This window comes from Eretmochelys imbricata, chromosome 13, assembly GCF_965152235.1.
Source record: "Eretmochelys imbricata isolate rEreImb1 chromosome 13, rEreImb1.hap1, whole genome shotgun sequence".
NCBI classification, from domain to species: domain Eukaryota; kingdom Metazoa; phylum Chordata; order Testudines; family Cheloniidae; genus Eretmochelys; species Eretmochelys imbricata.
In genome coordinates, this window is record NC_135584.1 from 9,503,611 (window position 1) to 9,528,605 (window position 24,995).

General features: G+C 43.3%; 1 protein-coding gene across 2 annotated transcripts in view; it reads right to left on the reverse strand.

Annotated features, from left to right (window-relative positions):
- CDH4 (cadherin 4) overlaps positions 1-8,912 on the reverse strand; it is a 661,031-nt gene extending 652,119 nt beyond the window's left edge. For both annotated transcript variants that reach the window (XM_077831875.1, XM_077831874.1), the window contains exons 1-2: positions 8,853-8,912; positions 5,480-5,591 (exon numbers count right to left, since the gene is read on the reverse strand). In XM_077831875.1, the coding sequence (XP_077688001.1) occupies positions 5,480-5,591; positions 8,853-8,912 (172 nt within the window). The remainder of the gene's footprint in view (positions 1-5,479; positions 5,592-8,852) is intronic.
- Positions 8,913-24,995: the final 16,083 nt, after the last annotated feature.

Below are 24,995 nucleotides of genomic sequence, written 5' to 3' on the forward strand. Positions count from 1 at the left end.
AGGCCTGGGACTTACAAGGAACAGACTGTGAACTGCCCCGACGTTCCAGAGACACTGTTTGTGATGTTCCCTGCCACAGAGCGGGGTGATGTGTTTCCTTTAACCTTTCCCATTTTTCCTTATTTTTTTAAAAATTAATTGTTGATTAAATAACTTGCATGTGCTTTAAATTGTAAGTAATGGTCAGGGGGTCAGAGAAGTGCCCAGTGCAGAGAGAGTACCCCGGAGTGGGGACACCCTAGCCCCTGTCCTAGGTGACCACAGCAGGGTTGGGGGTTGAGCCCCCCAGGAATCCTGGTCCCAGCCTTTTTGGGGTTACAAGGACTCTGCCAGACAGGAGAGTGGAAAGGGAGTCCTCAAGGGCTGGGAGGTCACTGGGTAAAGGAAGTGGGAGCGAGGACTCAGATCCTTTCGCTAGCCCACTTCACCGGGGTAGTACAGAAGCCAGGAAAGTTCCCCACAATAGTGGGACTATTCCTCCGCTTTCATATACACAGGCATTTGGAGCAAGCACATTAGAGGCTGGTCTGAAATGTGACCTGGACATTTTTTTTTAATTGGGAATTTGCTCATTTTTGCTTTTTACTATTGCATAAAGGGTTTGTTATGTTTTTTCTCTTGTTTTACACCTTGAAAATATCAGGAATGTGGATTCTGATCTTCCCTGGGTTTGCAGAAGACGTCTTGGTGGGGTCTTAGAGATGTTTATTAGGAGCTCTTACACCTTAAATGAATATGTGAGGAGTGTGAGCCTTTAAGAAAAACATACTTTATCCAAAATTTTAATTAGGCCAGGCCTGCATACAGATTTTGTATTGGTTTAATTATTTCAGTTAGGAGTGTGGTTTTTAAAAAAATCAAAATAGTTATACCAGTCAAAGCCCTAATGTGGATCCAGTTAGACTGGTGAATAAGCGTCTTGTAGTGCTGCAGCTTATCCCTCTTCCCACATGGATATAAGCAAGACCAGTATAAGGCCATGTCTACATGTATAGCGCTGCAGCGTGTCTGGTGAAGACGCTCTACGCCACCGGGAGAGAACATAAAAAGAGCACCTCCGTCAGTGGCAGAAGCTGTGTCTGAGGAGAGAAGCTCTCCCGCCGACCTAGCACTATGTACACGAGCACTTATGTTGAGGTACCTTATGCAGCTCACGCAGGGGTGGTTTATTCACACTGCTGAGCAACATAAATTATGCTGACATAAGCTGTAGTGTAGACATAGTCTAAGCACTTTTTTTTTTTAAGCCAATGTAAGTGTGGGATTTATACCACTTTAACTATACCAAAATAGGTAAAGCACTGCCACTTTGGTGTGTGGACAGGACATAAGTCAGTGAAGTTAATGAGATGTGAACAGCAACAAACAAAAGGGAGTTTTAAACAGTTTCACTAAAAATCCTGTTCCTTCTCAATTGCTCTGCTTTCAGTCTCTTGACTTTTGTGCAAGCCACACATGACAGACACTAGTCATGAAACCTAGTGCTCTTCTGGGAGGTGTTCAGATGCTACAGGCTGTGTAAGAACCTATATAGACTAGAATTGTGATATCATTCCACTAGTTCCCCAGGCATCATAGAGTCTTCACAGTGCAGACAATATCTGAATTTTTAATGTAAAAACCCAGATGTTTAAAAAAGAAGAAGCACAATTCAACCTTTCAGACTTTATAAAGAATCATAAAAAAGGGCACCAGACCAATTTGTTTATATACTTTTGCAAGTCACCTTTAAATGACACAGCCCACTATTACCAGCAGCCTACTCGCTACCTACTCCTCCTGCCCTCTGAGACAAAAAAGTCATTGCCCCAATACACCTGAACCCCACTAATCCAGTGATCAAACCCCTATGGTTGCTCCTGAACTCAGTCTCCAGGGTAGCAGTACATCTCAGTGCCACCAACCCCTCAGGATAGATGTTCTCACCAGTTTAAGTTAATATTAATTATTAACAAAGCAGAGAAAAAGATATCAGCACAGTAACTGTCCTCTGCTACACTGCAGCTTTGAGATGGTTCAGTTTTAGCCTAAGGAAAAATACTTTAACCATCCTATTTTAGACATTACTATGCATCAGTGATCATGACTGTAAGTTTATTACCCTGAAAACAAAAACAGAGAAAAATATATGTGATTACATCCAAACAACTCGTAATAAAAGAGGAAGGGGCAGCATTTCTAAGGGAACCACTGGCTCTCCAGACCACATCAGCTAATACTCCATATTAAGCTACGGTATTTGCAATGAGGTGCCATATACAGTATATGCAGCCCTATTGGGGAAAGCTATTTAAAGCCTAATTAGCATGAAATTTTTAGAATGCAAATGCTTTTCATTCAGACATAAAACAAAATGCCATGACATTTGTTCCATCCATTTATCATAAACATGTTAATTACTGTGTAACAAATAATTCCTTCTGGAATCTATGTGTTTTGAGGAAGTTAGAGAGCTGACTCAGGCAAATAAGATGAGCCACAAAGTAGCAGTTAATAGCTTATGACATACTGATAATAAAACAAGGACAACGTTAAAGCTTTTATTGTCAAATTAAGGCTAAGCTATTTCCATTGGAATAACTCAATTATAAGTAGTCATTATCTGTTTAACTTTATTCAAACCAAGAATGCTAGGAGCACTTTTATTTCGATACGTGTATTCATAACATATATATTTGTGAGCCACGTATTACAAAGCTTAGCATGTAAATGCTGTATTTATCATCTCACTGTTTTTAAGCAGCCTGGAATAGGCTTCATTTATTAACACTGAATCTTATTAACGTTGGCTGAAATTCATTCCAGTCCTGAGGTCCAGCACAAGGCCGACTGGACCACATAGATCCTTTGGGGTAAATCCTCAGCTGGTGTAAACTGTCAGAGCTCCAGGGAAGTCAACTGCAAACTACACCAGTTGATAATCTACCCCCTGGGGCTAAGTGGAATTTGTGTTGGTCGTCACAGAGGTACATTTCATCTTTTGAGAGTCACTTGAAAAGAAAAAACTCCCCCCCTCTCCCCTCCGCCTCGAATCCCCAAAAATCTTGGCAGGCCAAAACCTACATGACTTTCTCACACAAACAGCCCCACTGAGCCTGAAGAGGAATTGCCGAACACTGTTGACAAGATGTTAGTAACTGGCAGAAAAGCTTTGCTTGGCTAGATAGTGTGAAACATATGCCAATCCATCAAACACATTAATATAAACAACATGAACCCATTTTGGGGCTGAACTATTGTTGAATACTTCACCCAGATGGAAAGAAAGAGGTAAACATTTTATGTTGCAGACACAGTGTGTTAGGAAGTAAAATTAAACGAAAACTGGAAAACTACCAATTTTGCATGCTTGAGTGTATATATATATATATATATATATATATATATATATATATATATAAAGAACAACATAAGCACAAAGTGGAATTTTGTGTGGCAGATTTTTTTCCCCAATTATACAAATTAATTAGCTATATTTCCTTCTCTATGATAAACAGCAGCATGTATTGGAGAGTACAATTCCAAAGGTGTAAAGAAGACACTTTAACTGGCAAACACCACATTGTTGGCAAACACAACATTTGCACTTTTTTCTCTCTCCTACAGTTGACAAAATGCTCTACAACTGACATAACACCTGGCAATGTTACATGGCACACATTTCACATACGATGTGTATAGATGTTTATATAGTTAAACAACATATTGAGGGCCAATTCTCCTCCATGTCAGTGAAAGTTTTGCCATGACTGCAGTGGGAGCTCAATCAGGGTTCATTATATACATGTTTTTATTCAACTCAACTAGACTGACTGTATAAATATAATTTCATATTATTTAAAGAGGACATCTGTTATTGAAATGAAATAACAGCTACTCCATTGGCTTAGCTGGCAATAACTTTGAACTCTTCTAAACAGACCCTCTGCTCCAGCCCTGTTGTCCACCTACACAATATGCAGCACAATTTATCAACAGCAAATTGTCATAAATACTCCTCCGAAGTGGCAGACTAATGACGTTATTATTTAGTAAGATGAAAAGGAGAGAGAAATATTTGGAAAACGCTGTAAATCAAAATGAGTTCCCATAGCCAAAGGGTCAGAATCTAAATGCTCGGCTCACAGACTGATCAGCAAAATCCTACAGTTTTGGTAGCGGGGGGAGAACTTTAACTATGTAAACACCTGGTAGCATTTCTGTATTACTTTATGCCTTATGGTATTCCTGGATTTGTCTATGTGACGTTTCTGTATAGTTATCCTTCAAATTAAAAATAATAAAGTTTAAAAAATCTGCTAATTGATGCCAGGGTCAGCCAGGTGAATTCTTGCACACTGGAACTAAGACAAGTAGGCTGAAAAAACAAACTGATTGCCAGACCACGGAGAGATAAAAGGGCTATATAACTGAAGCAAAAATGCTCAGTTCCAGATGATGAAGCCAGAAAGAGAACCACAGCAATCCTGTATCTCTAATGAATCCAAGAGGTAGAACTAGTGTCAGCTATTGAGCGGGGGCGGGAGGGGGGGGAGGAAGGCGGGGGAGACAGAAGAGGGCATAATTCCCACCATACTGGGAAAAGACCACAAAAAGTGAGAAAATAAACTTGTGAGAAAGTTTACAATCCATTCAATATACAACTTTGAACACCGGTGTCCTGCTTAGCCCTTTTCAATGTATTGTGATTTCAAAACTCCTATATAGCATCTGTTGGAGATTACCCGTGTACAGAGGTGTCATATTTTGTCTTACAAAATTGGCCAGCAGGAAAACAAGGATACATTTCCTGTATCATGCAAATATAAAAGTTTAATTATTTTTAACTTGAAAGGGAAACAGATCAATACATAAGATTATCTATTGCCATTTGGATTATGAAGATGTCTTAGAGTTTACAATCACAAAAGTGGTTATAATCCTGCAATTACTATACAGCTAATCGGTAATGCCTTCCTGCTTGTGTTTTCATGTTGTCAGTGGGGCAGTAATGAAAATGAATGCCACATTTGTGAACAGAATGTCTGTAGGCTTGTTTACCACATTTCCAACAACAACGTCTGCTTTATCATGCATTTCAAAGCAGGGATAATTTAAGGACTTTTGAATTTCATACATAAAAATACTCTGTGAAAATCAAATCTAAAGCTCCTGCGACAGGGTGGGGAGTGGGAGATCAGAGGTGAAATGGATGACGTCATGTACTATATTCCAATAATTCACTTGAGTCAGACAATATGTGGCCATGGAATGATTCATCTAATTCACAAAACTACTACTCTCAGGTAAATCACTTCATGCTTCATCCTCCTATAAACATTATTTGATGGATAATTTCACCAGCAAAACCAGAGAATTCTGGCCTTTTGCCTCTCAGATCTCTAAGCTTCTCTCCCCCACAAGGAAAAAAAAAAAAAAAAAAAGAATGAGCATAAAAGATTTTCACTGCAGCTTCTAGGAATCATTTCATTCCACTTACCTTTGAGTAACTTCTGCCCTTCCATGATATTTTGCGAAACCAAAGCTGTGTAATCTTCTTCTGAAAAGCCAGGCTTGCAAGTGGGTCTGACAGTAAAATCCCCATTGTGTGCCTGCAGAGAACAATCAAAGGGAAACAAACAACTTTGACTTTTGTTTGTTAGGATATTCTTGTTCAGGTGTTGAGGAGCAGGGGAACCTGAACAACAAAGCAGTGTGCAATAAAAGATGGATCCGGTGAACCTGACAAGGAGTCTGTAGGAGTGGATCCAGGCCATATTAGAAAAATTAAACTGGACAGAAAATAGTGGCATGAAATACAATAAGGAACCGTTATTCATAGGAAGCCTGGTTTACTGAGTATGATTAAAGGGGTGGGGAGGAGGATCAGCAATTCATCAATGACAACAATGTTTCTATATTACAGACATCCTGTGCCCTGATCTTGCAACCTTAAAATCAGTGGAAGTTTTGCAATCCTTAAGGAAGATCCGGCCGCACACTGTCGGACTGGAGTGTGATTAAAAATAATTCAGAGAGAACTGGAAAGAGGAGCACCCGTGTCTGAATTTGACAATTACCCTCCCCACCAACTCCACCCCATCCCCCGAATGTCTCTTGAAGTCCCAGTTAAGCTGCAGTGCGGGGCTGCTCTACATTTGAGACGTTAAGCACCGGGCACCTCGCCTAGCAAATCAGGGCAGAATTGCTGAGCAATAACCACCTGGCAGGGAGCGAGGGTGCACGCAAGCCTGAAACACAAGAACATGCACCCGAAGGTTAATAGAGAACAGACCCCCTAAGGATGACCCCACACCTGCTGCCTCGAGCCAAGGCAGCCTATTAGCATTGCCCAGCCAAAAACCTCCCGGCCTTAAAGGGAAAGCGTCGCCGGAAAACTTGGCTGCTGGCAAGCAACTTTCTCTTTGCAGAGACGGATGCGCCAAGGACTGGGCTCCGGATGCGATGCTCCCCGCGTGACCCCGAACCCAGGGTGGGGCCGGGGGCGATGTGATGCTCTCGGACCCCTGCTCAGCTCCGGCCAAAGTACCAAGCACCGGCCGGGACACCTTCCCCCATAAAGCTCCTTGTCTACAACTAAAGGCTGGCGGCAAGGGATGGGCTGAAGCCCTGGGGGCAAAGAGAAGATCTCTCCCGAGCAGTCGCTAATGGATAGAGATTTCACATGGAAACAACCCAGGGGGCTCTAGGATCTCACTGATCAGGGCGAAAGATACAGACACATACTCCCACGCAGACAGAGCCCCTCAAGCCAGGAAATGAGATCAGCTCCACTCAGGTGGATTTTAAAATAATTATGAACTGAGAGAAAGCTGCATTTCAAAAGCAAAAAGAAAAACCCACCCGGCTTGCCCTTTCAGATGAGCTTACTAAGCAGAAAGAAAAGCCAATGTAATCTCTGCTAGAAAATCACACTTGGGAGACAGATGCCAGCTCCTCTATGGGAAGTGCAAGAAAGCAGCAGTTCTGTGGACTCTTGACTGTCTCCGGCAAGATGTTGCAATTAGGAAACATTTCAAAGAAGAATAGCTTTTGAAGTGAAGAGAATAGCTTTTGAATTTAAAATCGCCCAGTTCTTAGAACTGTGCTCGCTAGTGCCGCTGGGGGGGGGGGGGAGGGAGAGGGGTATGCCACTGTTTTACCGCCCCCCCCCCCTTCCAGGGCTGATAACTGGGACATGATGGACCTTTCCCACAGATTAAACTTGGCACACAGGGGCTCAGCCTGAAAAATAAATAATGCCACTGGTTTATAGAACAAGCCCGACACAACAACAACATTGTCCAGGCAACATTCTAAGAACGCATCTACGTGACGGATAGATCGTTTATACATTATATAATTGGGGGGGGGTTCATTTGTTTTGTCTGTCTCTTTGATGGGATTGCATTGAGAAATTGAAAACAAACTTTTCAAGCCATTAGCCCGTTGGACCCACCAGGCCCAGTTAAAATATACCGTAAATTATGTAGCGGAAATACGGAGGTTATAAAAATAGCGACCGTGCAGGCAAAGGAACTACTTGTGAGGATTTGTACTCCACATTCAGCACTATGGAGCCACAACATTCAATTCGGAAGACTCCATTACAGAGTCTCCTGCGAATGTGCATTAAAAATACACCGATAAATGAGCTCTGTCTTGCAGATCCGGAGTACAGAATGAAGACTGTTTCACAATACAGCGAAGATCAGCGTAGCAACGCGTACACAAGCCATTAAAGTTTATCGTGGGAAATGCATATTGAGAATCATGCACAAGTTCTGTCAACCCCCCCCCGCCCCCCCAGCCCCGCGCGCTGCACTGACAGGATCCCTTTAATGACATCAAATGTTAGATGTGAAACTAAGCGAAGTACGCCATAAAAACGGCACACAGCAAATTCTATAAGGGAGCGGAGATAAATCTACCAAAGCTACGGAACTCAGAAGTTAAAGGATGCTCCATACACGTTTAGCCCACCCTGCCGTGCCTGGTCCTCTCTCTGCCGCTGACCACTGCATGGCTTTGACTCTCTCGGGAGTGGTTGCACCACCGAGGCACACACCATGAGGGTGAAATGCTGGGGTTCAAGTCCCAGTTTGAGCCTCAGCTCTGAAGTTCCTGCATTTGGTCGCATTAGAACAGAGCCTTAACGTTACTGCAAAAAGAAAACAATACCCCGCAGGAGAAGAATTGGACTGCACCGAGCTGGAACGGATCGGCCGGCCGAGGGGTGCCGTGTTACACGCACCGCTCTGCCTTTGCGAGACAGCCCCCACCCCCCACGGTTTCCATGTAGTCTCTCCGTACAGGAGGTTTTGTCTGCCAGTGCCTACGAATGGCTCGGGAGACAGCCGTGTGTGTGTGTGTGTGTGTGTGTGTGTGTGTTCGCTCCAGCGTGAGATACACACAGACCTGGCATTGTTGCACACACTCCCCGCAACAAGCCAGGCAATAACGCGCGTGCTGCCACTTTCTCCAAACAAGAGATGAAACACACACCCACAATCACTCTCTCACACACACACACACACACAGAGAGAGAGAGACGTATGGGATTCTCTGGCTGCAGGCAGCTCTGTGCCTGGATAGCCAAAGGCGCATCTCCCCAGCTGTATGCAGATAGATCCGTGTCCGTGTGTGTGTCCGTGTGTCCATGTGTGTGTCCGTGTGTCCATGTGTGTGTCCGTGTGTCCATGTGTGTGTCCGTGTGCGCGCGCGGGGAGCCGTGTTCCAACAGGCGACCCACGCCCCCCACGGCCGAAGGCGGCGAGCCCGCCCCGCGGCGAGCCCACCCCGGGGCGAGCCCCCGCTTCCCCGCTGCACCCTCTGGGCCACTCGGCGGCGCGGGAGCCGGGCACCCCACTTACCCTGGCCGAGCCACAGCAGGGAAGCAGCAGCAGAAGTAGCATTCCTGAGCCAATCGTCATTTCCCCGGCTGCGCTCGGACTCCGGGCTGGCCCCGCTCCTCGCCGCTCGCCCAGCGCCCGGGCTGCCTCCCTCCAGCCTGCCTGGGCAGTCCCAGCGCCCCTGCTTCGCTCCCCCGCCCCCGACAGCCGCTCGCTGGCTCCCGGTCCCCCCCTTCCGCTCGCCCGCTCTGAACTGCAGGTGAAGCGCTGGCGGTGCGGCTCTGGCGAGTCCCCGCCTCCCGAGCCCGGCCCGCCCCGCCCGGCTCGGAGTGACAGGCAGCCTTAAAGGGGCCGCCTCCGTCTGCTCCTCGCTCTGACGTGCGGCAGAAGCGAAGAGGCAGGACCACGCTTCACAGCCCCCTTCTGCTCCTGACGCAGGCGAGGGTAGCCGCCGGCAGCTTGATACCTGCACCGAGATCCAGGCTGACCCCTGCAGGAGGGACCCCTGTTCCACGTGTGCATTGCACTAGATAGAGGGCTCGCTGTGTCTCACCAGGATCCTTTAGGTAAGTGAAGGTAGGAAGAATAAAGAGACGACGTGATCACCATGGGAGCGCCAGCCTCCAAGCAGGAGCCCCAAAGGACTTCATTATCTGACTGGCTATCACACAGTCACTTGGCATTATGAAACCACTGGCATTTAAAGGATGGAGCTAGTGTTCCTAAGTTTTATTCAGTGTACTTGGGCACAAGTGCCTTTGGTCTGGTAGAGATGAATACCTTCAACACAAGTCGAGTTTGAAGTTAGGCAGTATCCTAAACGGAAGTACAATGTACTCCTGTCTGGGCTGTTACAAAAGTCTAGGACCACTTTAAAAGCATCTGCACTGTGTAAAGGAGAGAAAACAAAAAACCACACAGTTCTGTTCACAGAAGTCCAGCTTGCATCTGAGAAAGGATTAGGTTAACCTGCCCTCCTTCATGTTTATGCACCACACTGTAATGTTCTGGAGAAGAAAAACCAACAGACCCAAAAATCACAGTACAACTACCAGTTTGGAATAGCTTCCCTTCCTGCAAAGTTGGGAGAGTGGATGCTTATACTGAAAGATATTCTGAGAGTGGAAAAATTGTTATATAGGTACACTTAGATAATGTGGTAATGGCCATATTAGAAATTCCAAAAGAAAAGAGACTTCATGAAAAAGAAAGGCTGAGTTTACAAATGAGTGGAAGTTTGTCCGTGTTCAGTTTTAACAAAGGGATAAACACATTGCTCTTGACTCAGGTATTCTGAGGTTTCATCCTTTGGTTTGGCTGGAGACCCAGGTCTAGAGGTAGCATAGGTCCTATGTTTGTTCTAATTGCATTTATGGTAGCGAGGGGAGGGTTGAATAAAATAGGCATGTGTATTCCTCTGATCAAAGTAATTTGTGTGAAAGCCAATTCTAAAAACAGGTATTTAAAGAAATAAGTTTTGAGCCAGACCGTCAGCTGGTCTGAGTGGGCCCAACTCCAAACAAGTCCCTTATTTATTTACTTAATTTTAAGGGAAACGGATACATTTGGTCAAATTCAGATCTCACAGCAGTGTAAATTAGCATTTACTCCACTAATTCAGTGGAGTTACCTTGCTGTAAAACTAGAATTTAATCAGGCCCTGGGAGCCTCCCTCAAATGAGGGAAACTTTGTACAGCATTTTGAAAATGTAAAGCAATGATAAGCACTATAATTTATTATTTTCAGCCAGCTTGAACCAGATATCCAATTGTGGTCATTCTTTTTTGTGCATGCAGTTCAACTGCACATAAAAAATTTATCAGACACACATTTTGTGAATATATGACCAGTCTTTGCAAGATCAAATTGGATACCTGGACACCCGACCTCCTGATTTGCACATACAGGTGCATACCAATTGCTGTTTGTGCAAAATGCAGGGCTGAAAGACTGGTCCTTAAATAGTTCCACTGGGTATACAGATAAGAATGAGACCCACATGTCCACTTACTGCATCCTTTGCTATTCGGTAGGTTTATTAGTATCATGTCAATCAAAGACCAGGGCCTGGTTGGGTTAACCTCTGTATACATATATAATGAAAAATAGTCCCTTCCTCCCAGTTTAGTAGGTTACAACCTTTACCCTGCTTTAAGCAGATAATCTGAATATATTATGTAACATCAAGTAAATATCCACTGCTACTTTAAATTCATATTTGCTATTACTACTTTTGGCAGAATATTCCATAATCACATGACCCCATGGTAGGAAAAAAAATAAAATCTCACCTAACCTATGTATTCTAAATTTGCCCTTGCATAATTTCACCCTGAGCTCCAAAGTTTGTCATGGGCTGTTGTCGTGGATTTAAGGGCAGCTGTTGTTGTTGCTGCGACATAAAGTTTAAAGAGCCCTGCGAACAAGGTTGTTTTTACTTCTAAGATTTTAAGAAAGTGGATTTGTATGGCTAAAATGTGAGTATTCTCTTGTGAACATCTACATACTGTTGTCTCTAACTGGACTACAGCTACTGCTGTGTCCATATTCCTTCCTGCCAGTGATATTATTAACATTTCAAGTTCCACAGTATTATCAAAATAAGTCTAACACCACAACTCATCATGAAGAAAAGCAGAGCAGATTTTTTTCCCCAGTATGGTTCGAGAAGATTTATAATCTGATGGAATATTACATTTTTTAAAATCTACTGCTGGTTCTTTAAATGTATTTATTCCCTAAAGTAACAGGTAGTTTTTCTTCTTTGCTTTTAACAAAGCGTCTTTTTCTCTTTCCAATGACTTGAGAAAATATTTCTCTAACCTCCTTGCATTTTGGATCTGGAAGAATGCAATGCCCCACTGTTTCAATTTGTGCACTATTACACGGCTTGCAAAGCCTGGCCTCTTTTCATATCCCATTTAATTCATGTTTGCCAACCTTCATTTTTAAGCAGTGGCCACTGTCTCTGTACTTGGGGAATAGAGACAGTGACTGGAATTCCTGTGACTGGAATTTTTCATTAACTCACCCAACAATCTGTTTGGAATAGTTTCCATTTAGAGATCTATAACTCTGACTTGTGTGATCTATTCTTTACCCTGGCTCTCAGGGCCATATTTAGTGTTTTCAGGGGGATCAAGTGATCAGGGAAGGCGAATACAGACCTAGAATATTATAGACAATGCAAGCAGATAGTGTCAGGGTCCCCTCCCCCAGCCCAGTTCCCTACCTCAGATTTCTTCAGTAAGTTTTGGAACCAGATTAACTGCTTTTATCTCCATTCCTCTCTGTTAAGAGTTATTTAATTTTAAAGTGTCCATAAAAAGGTGATCCTTCAGATCTTTAGGAAAATGGAATCATCTGGTTAAGTTGTTTATATCTATTGAACTGCCATCAATTATTTGAATCTATGGGTTAGAGAGGAGATTGATAGTGTGCAATCTCAGGGGGCTGTTCTCAGCTTTACTAACTATATTTTGTTTCATCCTCCTTTTTCTCCCTTCCATGCTCACTTTCAGTCTTTTGCAGGGAACTAGTTACGAAGACTCCTGCATAAGAAGGAAATAGAAAAATCTATCATCTGATGTGCGAACACTACAAGACATGGTTTTGGCTGGATGAAGGTATTCAAGAATGTACACGTGCACATTAAATTAACTTGCTAAACACCTCAGGAGCAAGACTGCTGATCCTGAGAGCCAGCTTGCTACACTACACAACACTCAAGAGAATAAAAGGCTCATAGATGAGACATTTACAGAACTGACTGTGCCAAGATAATGAGGAGAATGGAGTACACAGGGGATCTGTCTCCCCTTGATGCCCACGTGTAATTCCTATTGACAGCAATGGGAGTCACACATGCATATCAAGGGGACAATAGAACCTTTAGTAAAGGAGATGAGTATCAGATGTAAGCTGCGTTACTGAGGGCAGAAAATGAGATACTTGAAGGTAAGATCACTGAGGAGGGACAGCACAGTGCACAATAAAATTGTCAAGCAGGCATCAAACATGTGAAAGCATGGGAACAACAAATTAAATGTACAGGAGGAGGGAAAACAAAGCCAAGAGGCATATGCTGTCCCAACCCAGGCACCCAGCTCTGAATTCCTTACTCAGGAAAGACTTCCTCTCAATTAATTAGTTTACTTCCATGGGAGGTTGAGTTCACTGAGAGGTTTCCTTGAATAAGAAGTTCCGGCCAGATGCTAGCGGGAAAATAACCTATACTAAAAAGAAAGTGACATACAGAGAGAAATGAAATTAATACAATGTGCAATCATGACCTTGGATCTCATATAAACTTGATATTTTCAGGTTCTGAAAGTAGGAGACAGGTAGCTGACTCCTGATGTGATCTGGAGAGGCATTAGTACTCATCTTGGTCCATGTCAAAAGCAATAACAAAGGGAGGAGGAGTTTGGAGATCCAGAGAAACAACCATGCCAAGGACTGATGGTGGCCTTCCGTTCGGAGTGGCACTGTGATCTTCTTACTGAACAGTGCAGGCAGGGCTGGATTAACTCTCCTGTGGGCCCAGGGCTATTAGATTTTGTGGGGCCCCCGTATACAAGTCTTGTTCCTAATTTAAAACATAATGATCATAATTATGGCATCGAGGCTATTAACGCTATACTAAACTTGCCTTTTAATTAACATAAAGCCATTCTGTGGTTACATTTCAGCCTTAAAACATGTAGAATATAGTTAATTCAAAATAGCCTACTTCTTACCTCAGAACAGCTGTTATATTAGTTTCTTTCTGGGAGGAAGTTTGGGTGCAGCAGGGGGCTCCAGGCTGGGGCAGAGTGTTGGGGTGCAGGATAGAGGAAGGGGTTTGGGCTCTGGGAGGGAGGTTGGTGCAGGAGGGGATTCTGACCTGAGACAGGGGGTTGGGGTGTAGGAGGGGTGCAAGGTGCAGGCTCTGGACAGGAGGCACTTACCATAGGCTGCTCCCGGCTGGCAGTGCAGCAGGGCTCAGGCAGGCTGCCTGCCTGCCTGCCATAGCCCCACGCCATTCCCAGAAGTGGCTGGCTGCTGGCACTTCTCTGCGTGCCCCTGACAGGAGGGGGACGGTGTGTCTCCGTGCTCTGCCCGCACTTGCAAGCGCCATCCCGGCAGCTCCCATTGGCTGGTTCCTGGCCAATGGGAGCTGCAGGAACGGTGCTGGAGGTGGGGGTAGCACACGGAGACACGCTGTACCCCCGCCAGGGGCTGCAGAGACGTGCCAGCAGCTCGCCGCTTCCAGGAACAGTGTGGCACTATGGCAGGCAGCCTGCCTGAGCCCTGCTGCGCCGCTGGACTTTTTGCGGCCCGGAGATCGTGATCGACTGGCAGAAGCTCCAGGATCGACCAGTTGATCGCGATTGACGGCTTGGTGACCACTGAATTGTATATAATTATGGATTTATTTTTGAGGGGTCCTCCTTAGCCCGAGGCCCTGGGCTGCAGCCCCTAAAGCCCCTGTGTTAATCTGGCCCTGAGTACAGGCATTGCCTGGTGTGTTCCAACACTGGTTATATTAGAGACAATTAAAAAACCCTATTTCCAGCTCATTTTCACCTTAGGCAAAGTAAGACACCAACATACTTAATATGGACATAATGTAGAATTAAAGTATGATGCTCACAAAAGTGTAAAATTTCTGATCTTGTTTTTTCTACTTACATTATTTTTGCAAATGAGGTGTCACCCTACACTCTTCCCCTTCTCCTTCTCTGACACCCTCCCCCCAAAAAAGTAATAAGCCAAAGGCAGACAAAACAGTACTCGTTTCAGGTCTGTAACTTTATGATAGATTATAGTTTAAAGCAGTGATACTTTTACAAGCCAGCTCTTCTATTTGTTTTGTTCTCCGAAGCTAAGTTGTTAGGCTATTTTTATCACCATGTCCCTCTAGCACTGGGGATGAAATAAAAGTTTTGGAAAAGATTCCTCTGCAAGACACCCAGGCAAACCTGAATATGCTTACCACAGCCAGAAGTTGATATAAATGACTACAAACAAAATGGCCACGTAGGTAATTTTAATTTGTGTTAATGCACATGGTCTTGTTGGCTAAGAGCTACATTATGGCTGGGCTTGTTCCACTGTGCAAGGGAATAAAGGGGAGTAAGGCACCCTTCCACGCCAGCTACCTGGAGCCACTCCACCATGTTTGCTATGTTCTGCACTCCTTGTGTGACTGGGGAGGATGGGGAAGGGAATGGTTGGAGCTTTGACTCCGCTCCCCAGGCCCCAAATGCTGCCTAATATAGCTATACCAGCAGACTGGAAGAAATATATTGTTACAGGTATACACCACGCAACAGGTTACAACCTGCTTCCTGGGCTGCTCAGTGATGCTCTTCTCTTCCCTTTACTCAGGGCAACAATTAAGATGCTTAGCCACTAAAACAGAATAATTTCCCTGAATTTATTTTAAAGAGATGTCTTGATTATCTCAATTACAGTATCACAAAAAACTGATTCATCATAAACTGTGCTTGATAGAAAAAGTGTTTTCAAGTAGGCTGCAGGAAGGAATTGCTTGTGCCATCACCTCAGAGACAAAGCTGCATAAGAATAGCTAATCACCACATAGGCCTAAAACTCTGGAAATCCAAGGTAGCCTTAATGTTGTAACAATAGCCTGAGTCGGGAGAGGAATTTACCAAGATAACATACAATTGTTTAATTGTTTTTTTTTTTCCCCTCAGCGAGAAGGAATTTGGGGATCAAGCCCAGTATGCAGAGATGGCTGTCAACCAGCCTCTTCCATCACCATCATGGGAAATTACAGTCTTTCCCTGCCCTGAGTTATGGTCAGACTGACAGTTTCAATGAAAATTAGCAACAGAAAAGAGAAGGACATTGTGATGGGTTTGGACCCTTTGGGGTGTCACCTGATGTGCTAGGATGCCACTAAGTCAGTCTATTCTGCCCTCCTGGGTCCCCTTTACCTGGCCTTGCTGGGTTAGGCTCACAAGCCTCTTCCAGCCAAGCACAGAGACAGGGCCACACCCAGCTGCAGAGAGAAACAGAGATCCGCTCTGGAAAGATTCAGCGTTAGGGGCTTGCCCCAACACTCTGGTGCCCACTCCCTTTAAGGGGTACAAACCCAAAGGTTTTACGAAATTTGCTCCCTCCCTCAATCTGGAGGGAGATAGGCACAACTTCTTGCTCCCCCCAGTTAGAAACTATATAAACTGGGTTGTATTATAAACAAGAAATAAGTTTATTAACCACAAAAGGTGAATTTTAAGTGAATATAAGAGATAAGACAGAACAAAGCAGATTACTGAGCAAATAAATCAAAGTACGCAAGCTAAGCTCAATATACTTAAGAAACAGGTTACAAAATGAAATTTTTTACCCTAAATGTTATTTTAGGCAGGTTGCAAAGTTTCTGTAGTTCAGAGTTCCAGTTATATTTCTTTGCAGACTGGACCCCCGTCTCAGTCTGGACTCCCCGCCCTGCCTTCCCTTTAGGTGGCTTTTGCAGTCTTTCTTCTTCGGTAGACAGGCCATGGAGAGGAGGAGTTCCATTTGCCTTCCTCCCCACCCTTAAATAGGATTTAAATAAGGCAAGAATCCTTTGTTTCCCAAATGTGACCCCCCCTTCCCTTCCAGTGAAAAGTTACAAGAAGTCCCAGGTAATGTTTAGTATTAGGTGACAAGACCATCTGATTCTGTAATATCACAGTGCCCATGAGTCAGTGTCAATATGGAAAAAGAAAAGGAGTACTTGTGGCACCTTAGAGACTAACCAATTTATTTGAGCATAATGCATCCGATGAAGTGAGCTGTAGCTCACGAAAGCTTATGCTCAAATAAATTGGTTAGTCTCTAAGGTGCCACAAGTACTCCTTTTCTTTTTGCGAATACAGACTAACACGACTGTTACTCTGAAACCTGTCAATATGGAGTGTCCCCAGGAAGGCCAAACCTTTTCACAGTCCATTGTCCTTGCTGATGGGTCATCAGCCCTGTCTGGCTTTTCTACTGTTGTTCCTGAAGTGCTAGCAGGGGGCGTCACCCAAAGTATCATAGTTGAAATACAGATACATAGTCAATATTCCTAACTTCAGATACAGAAATGATACAGGCATACAAACTGGATAATCACATTCAGTAAATTATAACCTTTCCAATGATATCTTACGAGACCCATAGTGCATAAAGTACATCTCAGTTCTGTCATATTCATATCTTAAGTATATTTTCATAAAGAATATGGAGAGGAACGTCATACTGCCAGAGGATTGGTCACTGACCAATGTGGAGGCAGTATGCCTAAAATCCCTTTTTGGCTTGGGTTATACAACCTTTAAGTGTACCAAACACTGTAATGTTATCCATAGGTGCTTTTGCAAAGTCCTGGGTTTTTGTTCCCAGGTTGCCTGAAAACATTTTGGTGTGTAGTACTGAGAACTTAAAAGACATTGATATCTGCATTAAGTGTAGGTGTCTTGGCATTTAGCCACCAATGCCAAGGCAGTGTGCCTCAGTTTCCCCGTCCACACAGCAGTCTAGATTGGTTATGCTTTCTCTGCTATGCCCAGCTCTAAGCCTATTTACAGGTACTAGCTGAAAAGCAGTATTCTTATAGGTTTCAGAGTAACAGCCGAGTTAGTCTGTATTCGCAAAAAGAAAAGGAGTACTTGTGGCACCTTAGAGACTAACCAATTTATTTGAGCATGAGCTTTCGTGAGCTACAGCTCACTTCACAGGACCTTATTACCGCTCCCAGTTTGTATCAAAGATTCTTCCAAAAATCATGCATGTCACTTGTCCTGAACATATAATAGATTCAGCTAGGCCAGTGTTTCCCAAACTTGGGACACCGCTTGTTCAGGGAAAGCCCCTGGTGGGCTGGGCCTGTTTGTTTACCTGCCGCATCCACAGGTTCGGCCGATCGCGGCTCCCACTGGCCGCGGTTCACCGCTCCAGGCCAATGGGGGCTGTGGGAAGCGGTGGCCAGCATATCCCTCAGCCCGCGCCACTTCCCGCAGCCCCCATTGCCCTGCTGTGGCGAACCGTGGCCAGTGGGAGCTGTGATCGGCCGAACCTGCGGACGCAGCCGATAAACAAACCAGCCCGGCCTGCCAGGGGCTTATCCTGAACAAGCGGCATTTGGGAAACACTGAGCTAGGAGAATAAGGACCAGTATATACTTAAAAGTTTTGCTTCTTTAACTCTGCTGGTATAGTTGAAGTGGTAAAGCTCCTATCTAGTGTGGACATCGTTTACCACATAAGAGTTCTCATATTGGTATAATTTATTCCAGTTTGGGAACTGAAATAAGATATACTTGTATAAGGCACTTTTATACCAGTATAACTGTCTAGACTAGGGCTTTTAAAAATACATCTGTACTGGCAAAGAATCACAACACTAACTGATATCAAATTGTAAGTGTAGACCAGATCTAGAATATCAATGACAAATATGGGGTTTTTTTTTTTTCTTCTCTGAAAATTACATGGTTTCTCAGGGAGATTTTCAAAGCCACACATGGGAGTTAGGTGTCCAGTAACTAACTGGCTTTTAAGCCTTAACATCTTCCCCTCTGTGAACATCAATCAATTTAGCACCTGGGCAGGCTTTTAAATGTATTTATTGTGAAGAGCTGATGTTAAGAGCTGCACATAGGAAGCTACCATTATCTGGTTTGATCTGAAGTAATTTTCTGAAGCTGTCAAAATCATTGGCCTAAAACAATATGGAAGACGAGGTACTTCACAGGAAGGAACTTACAAGCCTAAGGGTTTGAAGGGCACAACTGAAAATAAAATGTAGATAATATGCCTTTGTAAGAGATCCACTAGAAAGTTGGGACTCCCAAGAGATGGGAAGGACCCCTGTCTCAGGAAGTATCTCTGAGAGGAAATTCAAAATGTGTGTTTGCAAGATCAAAGAGAGAGGGGGAAACTCTTTGTACCAGCAACATAAGGGGAGCTGCCTCTGTACCCTCTTACTGTAATAAATACAGATGGTTCTGTTGCATGGAGCTCAGGCCACTGTCAGTATTCTGAGGACTCTGCTTGGCTGTGCTAACCAACCAATAAGGAGACCATAGGGACACAAAACTATTTTACAGCACTTTAGCTTTTGAGAATGGATATTATTTTAGATGAGAAAATTATATTCTTTGCCTTAACAATGATCTGAAATTTTGTTTGGTTCAAGGCAAAGGCTAGATCCTGGAATCCCTCTATTAGTCATTCGGGGATTTTGACGACATTTCATTTTAGCAATTTATTCTGAACTCTCTTGCAATAGGTAGAGCCTAAATCTTGTTCTGAAAACAATTGCAGGTTGCTGACATGGGAATGATCCATATGCAAGCCACTGTATATTCTTAGACAACTACATTGTTTTATTCCAAATGTGTCACAGTCTTTATTTGTTAAAAGAGAGAGGGGTTTAATATATATTACCTATTTAATTTGCATGCAGAATTGTCATGAATATGCATGCAGATAGGAAGGTTAATGTACAAATGACTAATTAGTTGATTTGTGTGAGAATTTACCTAGTGCATGCATGGAATCTGAGTAATTGTACACACAAATCTGTGTGCAATTGCATTTGCATTTTGTTCATTAACTAATTAAAAACATTGGCTCTGTAAGCTTATTGCTATGTAGGAACAATTGATCCATAGCACAGGACTGGAAATGCAGTATGTTGATAGGAATTATTAAAAGACTATGAGCTGTACAACAAGACTGGGATTTACAGTATCTTCTACTATTGTTTTTCCAATTTATTTACAATCATAATGTGATCTATTGAAGTGATGAACAGATAGTGCCATCACTAAAGGGAAAAATGTCTGGATGTAATGAGCCCTTTTTGTTCAAGTGGTGCAGAAGCAAATATTTTACTTATTACTCAGCACAGCAAACTGAAAGCTCACATGGCACGAAGCATTTTTCACTAAGCAGAAACTGGGGGAAAACAGGGCTTTGAGCTGCAAAGTTTAAATGAATGAGAATTTAAATGTCAGAGAGACACTTTATCAGAGAAGGCTATTTTAAAACTGGCTTAAAATGACTCCAAAACTGTTTTCTCCTCCTTAGAAAACCTGAACAAAAAATAGCAGAGCAAGGCATAAAAAGATCCAATGGATGAAAGTTGAAATTGGAAAATTAGCAATTTGGAAATAATGTACATTTTAAAATTTTATCTGTGTGGGTAATTTACAAGTGAAACATTGTGCCAAGGAATGTGGTATATTTTCCATCAAGTCTTTAAATCAAGATCACAGATTTTTCTAAAGATGTGTGCTACAACGACTGGAACTTATGTGGCGAAATCCTATGGCCTATATTATACTTGAGGTCAGATGAGATGATCAGAATGATTCCTCCTGGCCTTAAAATCTATACATCTCTGAACCTGACAATGATTTTCATTTAAATCAATGGTTCTTATCCTTTAGCTGGTGACATTGATGTGCCTGAAAAGTGAAGCTTTACATCAGATTGCAAAACAATTTTGATATTGCTTGGGCTCATTTTTTAAAAAGAGATTGGTTTTGTGCTATATAAAAATAAATTTTACTTATATTTCCATTTTCAGGCATTAAAGTTCTCTCCTGATTGTAAAACTAGTTGTAAAAAATGCTGGGACATGTTTGCCATGTTTCCCAAAGGGTCCCCACCCACCCCCCCACCCCCCCGTGGCTCCCTTGTTGTTAAAGCTATAAATGATGCAGTTTGTCAAGAAGTTGGCTGCTGTCAGCAGGAAGTTCAAAAGGGCCAATTCTAATTTCAAATGTAGTTCATGGGGACCGGATAGCCAAGGTCATTGAGAATGGGCTATACAGCATTTCACTTCCAGGATGATTCACTTCCTGCCCAGGGGACTCACTGTTCACGTGAATAAAGGATGACATTCACCTTTCTGCACCTATGCACCACCTAACTTCAAAATAGGGTGCAAATGGGACTTAAGTGGTGCATAGGACTTTTGCGTAAAGGATAAAATTCAGACCTATGCAGAAGGTCACTACAAGCGGTAGTTCCATTCAACTCAGTAGGATTTTAAGGGCTAGATCCACAAAGAAGTTAGGTATTGCAACACCTAAATTTTAGGCACCTTGCTACCCACTGGAATCCACAGCCCTGAGTTATCTGCCTAGGCTCCCTATGCAATACATGGGGAGAGTTAGGACCCCCCTCCCCATATTCCCTTATAACTTTTAGCTCACTGGTTAGAGCATTCACCTGAATGTGGGAGATACCCCCTATGCCTGATGTAGAGAAGAGATTTGAACTTGGGTGTTCCATCCCTCCAAAGGAATAGCGCATAGCTCAGTGGGTTAGAGCACTCTCCTGGAAGGGAAAAGGAATGGGACACTCTGATCATTGTGTATGGAGATAGGCATGCCCTGAGAACACCAACCTGCACAGAGCTGTAGGCGAGATAGGATCCCTCGGGAGCTTAGGAGTGAGATAGGCACCCAAGTGCCTATACTGAGGCAGCTGTGCACATGCTCAATGACAGAAAACTTGGTGTCTAGGGGACTGTAATGGTGGAAGTTTAGGTACTTCGGGTCTTCAGGTGCCTACAGTGTTAGGCAGCAGCTGAGCAGGGGTTTTGAGGATCTCAATGGCACCTAGAGTAGCAGTTAGGTGCCAAAGTCCTTTGGTGAATCTAGCCCCACATGCCTAAGTGTTTGCAGCATCTGGTTCCAGTTTGGTAGTTGCTGAAATAAATTACCACTTGATGGATATTTGGTGCCCTTTGTTCATTTCCTAGTGGACAAAAAGTCCATGTCACATCACACCACCACCACCACTGGGAACCCTTTTGGTTCCAGCAGAGGCAACATGAAGATTTGAAGGAAACGAAGTGCTTGTACACGCGCACTTGTACTTGACTAAAGCTACGTCTACATGGCCCACTCCTTCTGGCAGTGTGTAGAGCACAGACCATGCACGCCCCCTGCTAGCATGGGTATAAATAGCAGTGTAGATGGCGAGGCACTCCACTCCTTAGGTGAGGAGAGCAAGGACAGCCTGAACCCTGTGGGTACAGACCTGGATATGTACCCTACTCACCCAAGCAGCGCCCCCCTCCACACTGCTGGGAGTTTTTCCCTGCCCCAGGAAAAGACTGCAGCAGTGAGGAAAGACTCAGGTAGTTGTGGAAGGCACTGGGGAAAGGTTGCGTTAGCTTCTCACTGCAAGAGCTTTTCCCCACCTCAAGGAAAGAGTAGACTAGTAAGGATAGTCCCCGGCTGAGGAAGGTGGGGGACAGAAGTCGGGAAAAGGTCCAGCAAGCTCCCTGCTGCTGAGCCCTTTCCCGCTGCCAGAGCCTTTCACTGACACATGTAACTATATATGGCGGTGCGGATGCAGCCTGTAGTTACCATCCCCTACATGCCACCACCAGCAGTATGCAGTGTAGACCTAGCCTATACAGGGCAGCAGTGTCATGCTAGCCCACCTCAAGGATTTGACTAGATAGAGATTAAATTACCCTTTCTCCCCAGAGATGTTCCCCCACCTCAGGCTGAAGACACATTAGGCAGGGCATTGTGGGGAAGCATGAACTGCTGTTGTCTGTGCTGCAGATAACTAGGGAACTTATCTTACAAGGACTGTTACATCCAGCATCTTTCCCACATTTAAAAAAAAAAGTACCTTTTTTCTCTTTACTTCCCAGTCTTTGTATAGCAACAAGAACATCTCCCCTTTGGAAGGCTCAGAGGAGAAAATGGGTGTGTGTCTTCTTTAACATTTCAACTATTGAAATTCACGCCTCTTCCCTGGCCAATAACCATGGTTAGTTCACTCTGTTCCTAACAGATCGCAAGCTTATTACATAAAATATTTAAAAATGCAACAGTGTAATACAAGGAAATTCTTTCAAGGTTTGGACATTAAATCATTTGAGTTCTGTCCCTGAACAGTGTCAATATCCTGCAATTAAAATGCATCTTTACTTATCACGTTTGTTTATTTAAGGTCTTTTCTTCTATATTTTGTGGCTATGGGACAGAATGTTGGGCCTGCATTAAGCTGGCTTCCAATTTTCTGCTCTTTGTTGTATGTGCAATTGCCCATACTGGCAACGAGGCTAGTGTTCCTGTAGTGTGTGCAAGACACAGAACGGCACAACCAAATGTTTGGGTCACAAATTTGTGCGGCAAAAATGGTGCTTTGAGGGAACAATATTGTGTTCACAAAAGCAGACATGCAACATTAGAGATCGGGGCTGAAAATATGCTATATGTTGCTCAAAGACCCATATTGGTTCCGCTACTGTGAGTCTCCCTTTCACACATTTTGCGGCATTAATCTCAGTGTGAAAAACTAGTTGTTTTTTTAAACTTAAACTTTGCTAGACTAGATTCCAGAAAGAAGGATTTGAAATAGGCTTTCTGCCACTAAGTGGTGCTGTATACAGTACAGCATCTTTATGATACCACAACTGAGAAGAAAAACAGAGCATTGTCAGGCTGATTAGGCTGATGCAGGCACTTAACAAGTGTCCATTATACTGATTTAGTCTCTCTGTGGTACTGGATAAATCAGGAGGAAAAACAGAATCCAGATGAATAAAGAAATGCAAAGATTGGGGCATAGCATTTAACATCAGAGGCAGAGAACTGCAGAAAATTGCTTTAAAGCATTTTTTTTTTAAAGAAAAACCTGTATTGGTTAATCCTATTTTGCTTTTTCCATTGTTTCAAGTCTAAATGTTTTTAAGGCCTCATCCACACACCAAATCGCACTGAAATAATTAAAATTTTAATCCCCCTTTGTTATGTCTAAGTCAGTCAAAAAATCTCATTTTTAAAAAAGCAAAAGTTGAAATTGGTAATTTAAGTTGGCAAAAATAAATAAATAAATAAAATCCAGTTAAAGAAAGGACACTTATTTGGAAGAGTGTATACACAGACTTGCACCAACACAACTAAATGTGTCAGTTAAAAGCAATTTAGTTATTTTAGTCTACATACAACGTTGCCCCAGTCCAAAGCTATTTTAGTGGTATTAGTTTTTTGCAGGCTGTTTATATAATTACACATTTATGCAGATACTACCGACTCTCATTAGAAAATTTTGCTCTGATGAACTTGTTATTTGTTTCAGTGGATACATCCCTTTAGGATTTTGGACTAGAGCTTTAGTAACTTCTACGTGTGTTAAACATTGCTTGGATTACCCTACAACACATTTGATCCCAGAATTAAGTTCTTAGCACCATGATGAGGAATGTGACAATTTCTTTGCATGAGTGCATTCTTATGTAAATCTGGCCTTGTTTCTCCCCTCTGTTGAGGATGTCAAGTCCATAAGGGAAAGGCAGCTGGATATAGAATTCTTATGCCATTTGCTAATGTGCTGTAACATCTTCCTCTGGAAGTTTAAATTCCTGTTACCTGACAATCTGGAGTTGGTTGCTATTGGAGAACAATGTTTATTTTCCATGTGTATTGTATAGCATAGATTGCCTTCACAAGGGCTAACAGCTTAGCTGTAATAAACAAGGAAAGGTAGTCAAAATACTTTCCTTAGCAAAATGGTTTTTAAAAGTAATGGTTTAGGAAGTGTCAGGAAGATTTTCGAATAATCCAGGGTTTGTTTTCAGGGTCATTAGGGATACTAAAGGAGATGTCGATCCTTTGTGTGATGACCAGTAGGTTTTAGTCAAGAGATTCTCTGCAGCCTTGCTCAGTGTCCTCAGCACTTCGCAGTATGCCCTGAGTAAGGGCAGCATGTAACTGTGCTGCCCCAGAAGCAGAATAGTGAATGGACTATGTCACAAGTCCTCCCTATTTCTCTCTTACTCTAGGGGAGAAGTTATTTCACTCCTTTTTTTGTGAAGCATCTTACTCTGCACTGTGTGCCCTACCAGCCATTCTGTCCACTAGTGCCTACTCTTCCCTCCCCCTCCCCTACTAATTGCTTGCTCCGAGGAGCATTGGGAGAGTAGTCCCTACTCTCCCAACCATGGCTGCAGTTGCAATTTGTGCAAGGGCAAGACAAGAATAGAAGGCCTGACTCCCCCTTAGTCCTCATTCACACCTGGGTAAAGGCTGTGACAATGTAGCCCAATGGTGTGATGAAAGGGAAGAACTGATGGGGCTCACAGATCTCTCACTCCCTGTAAAACATTTCTTCAACAAGGAAAGGGGATGGCGGGGGAGTGATGCT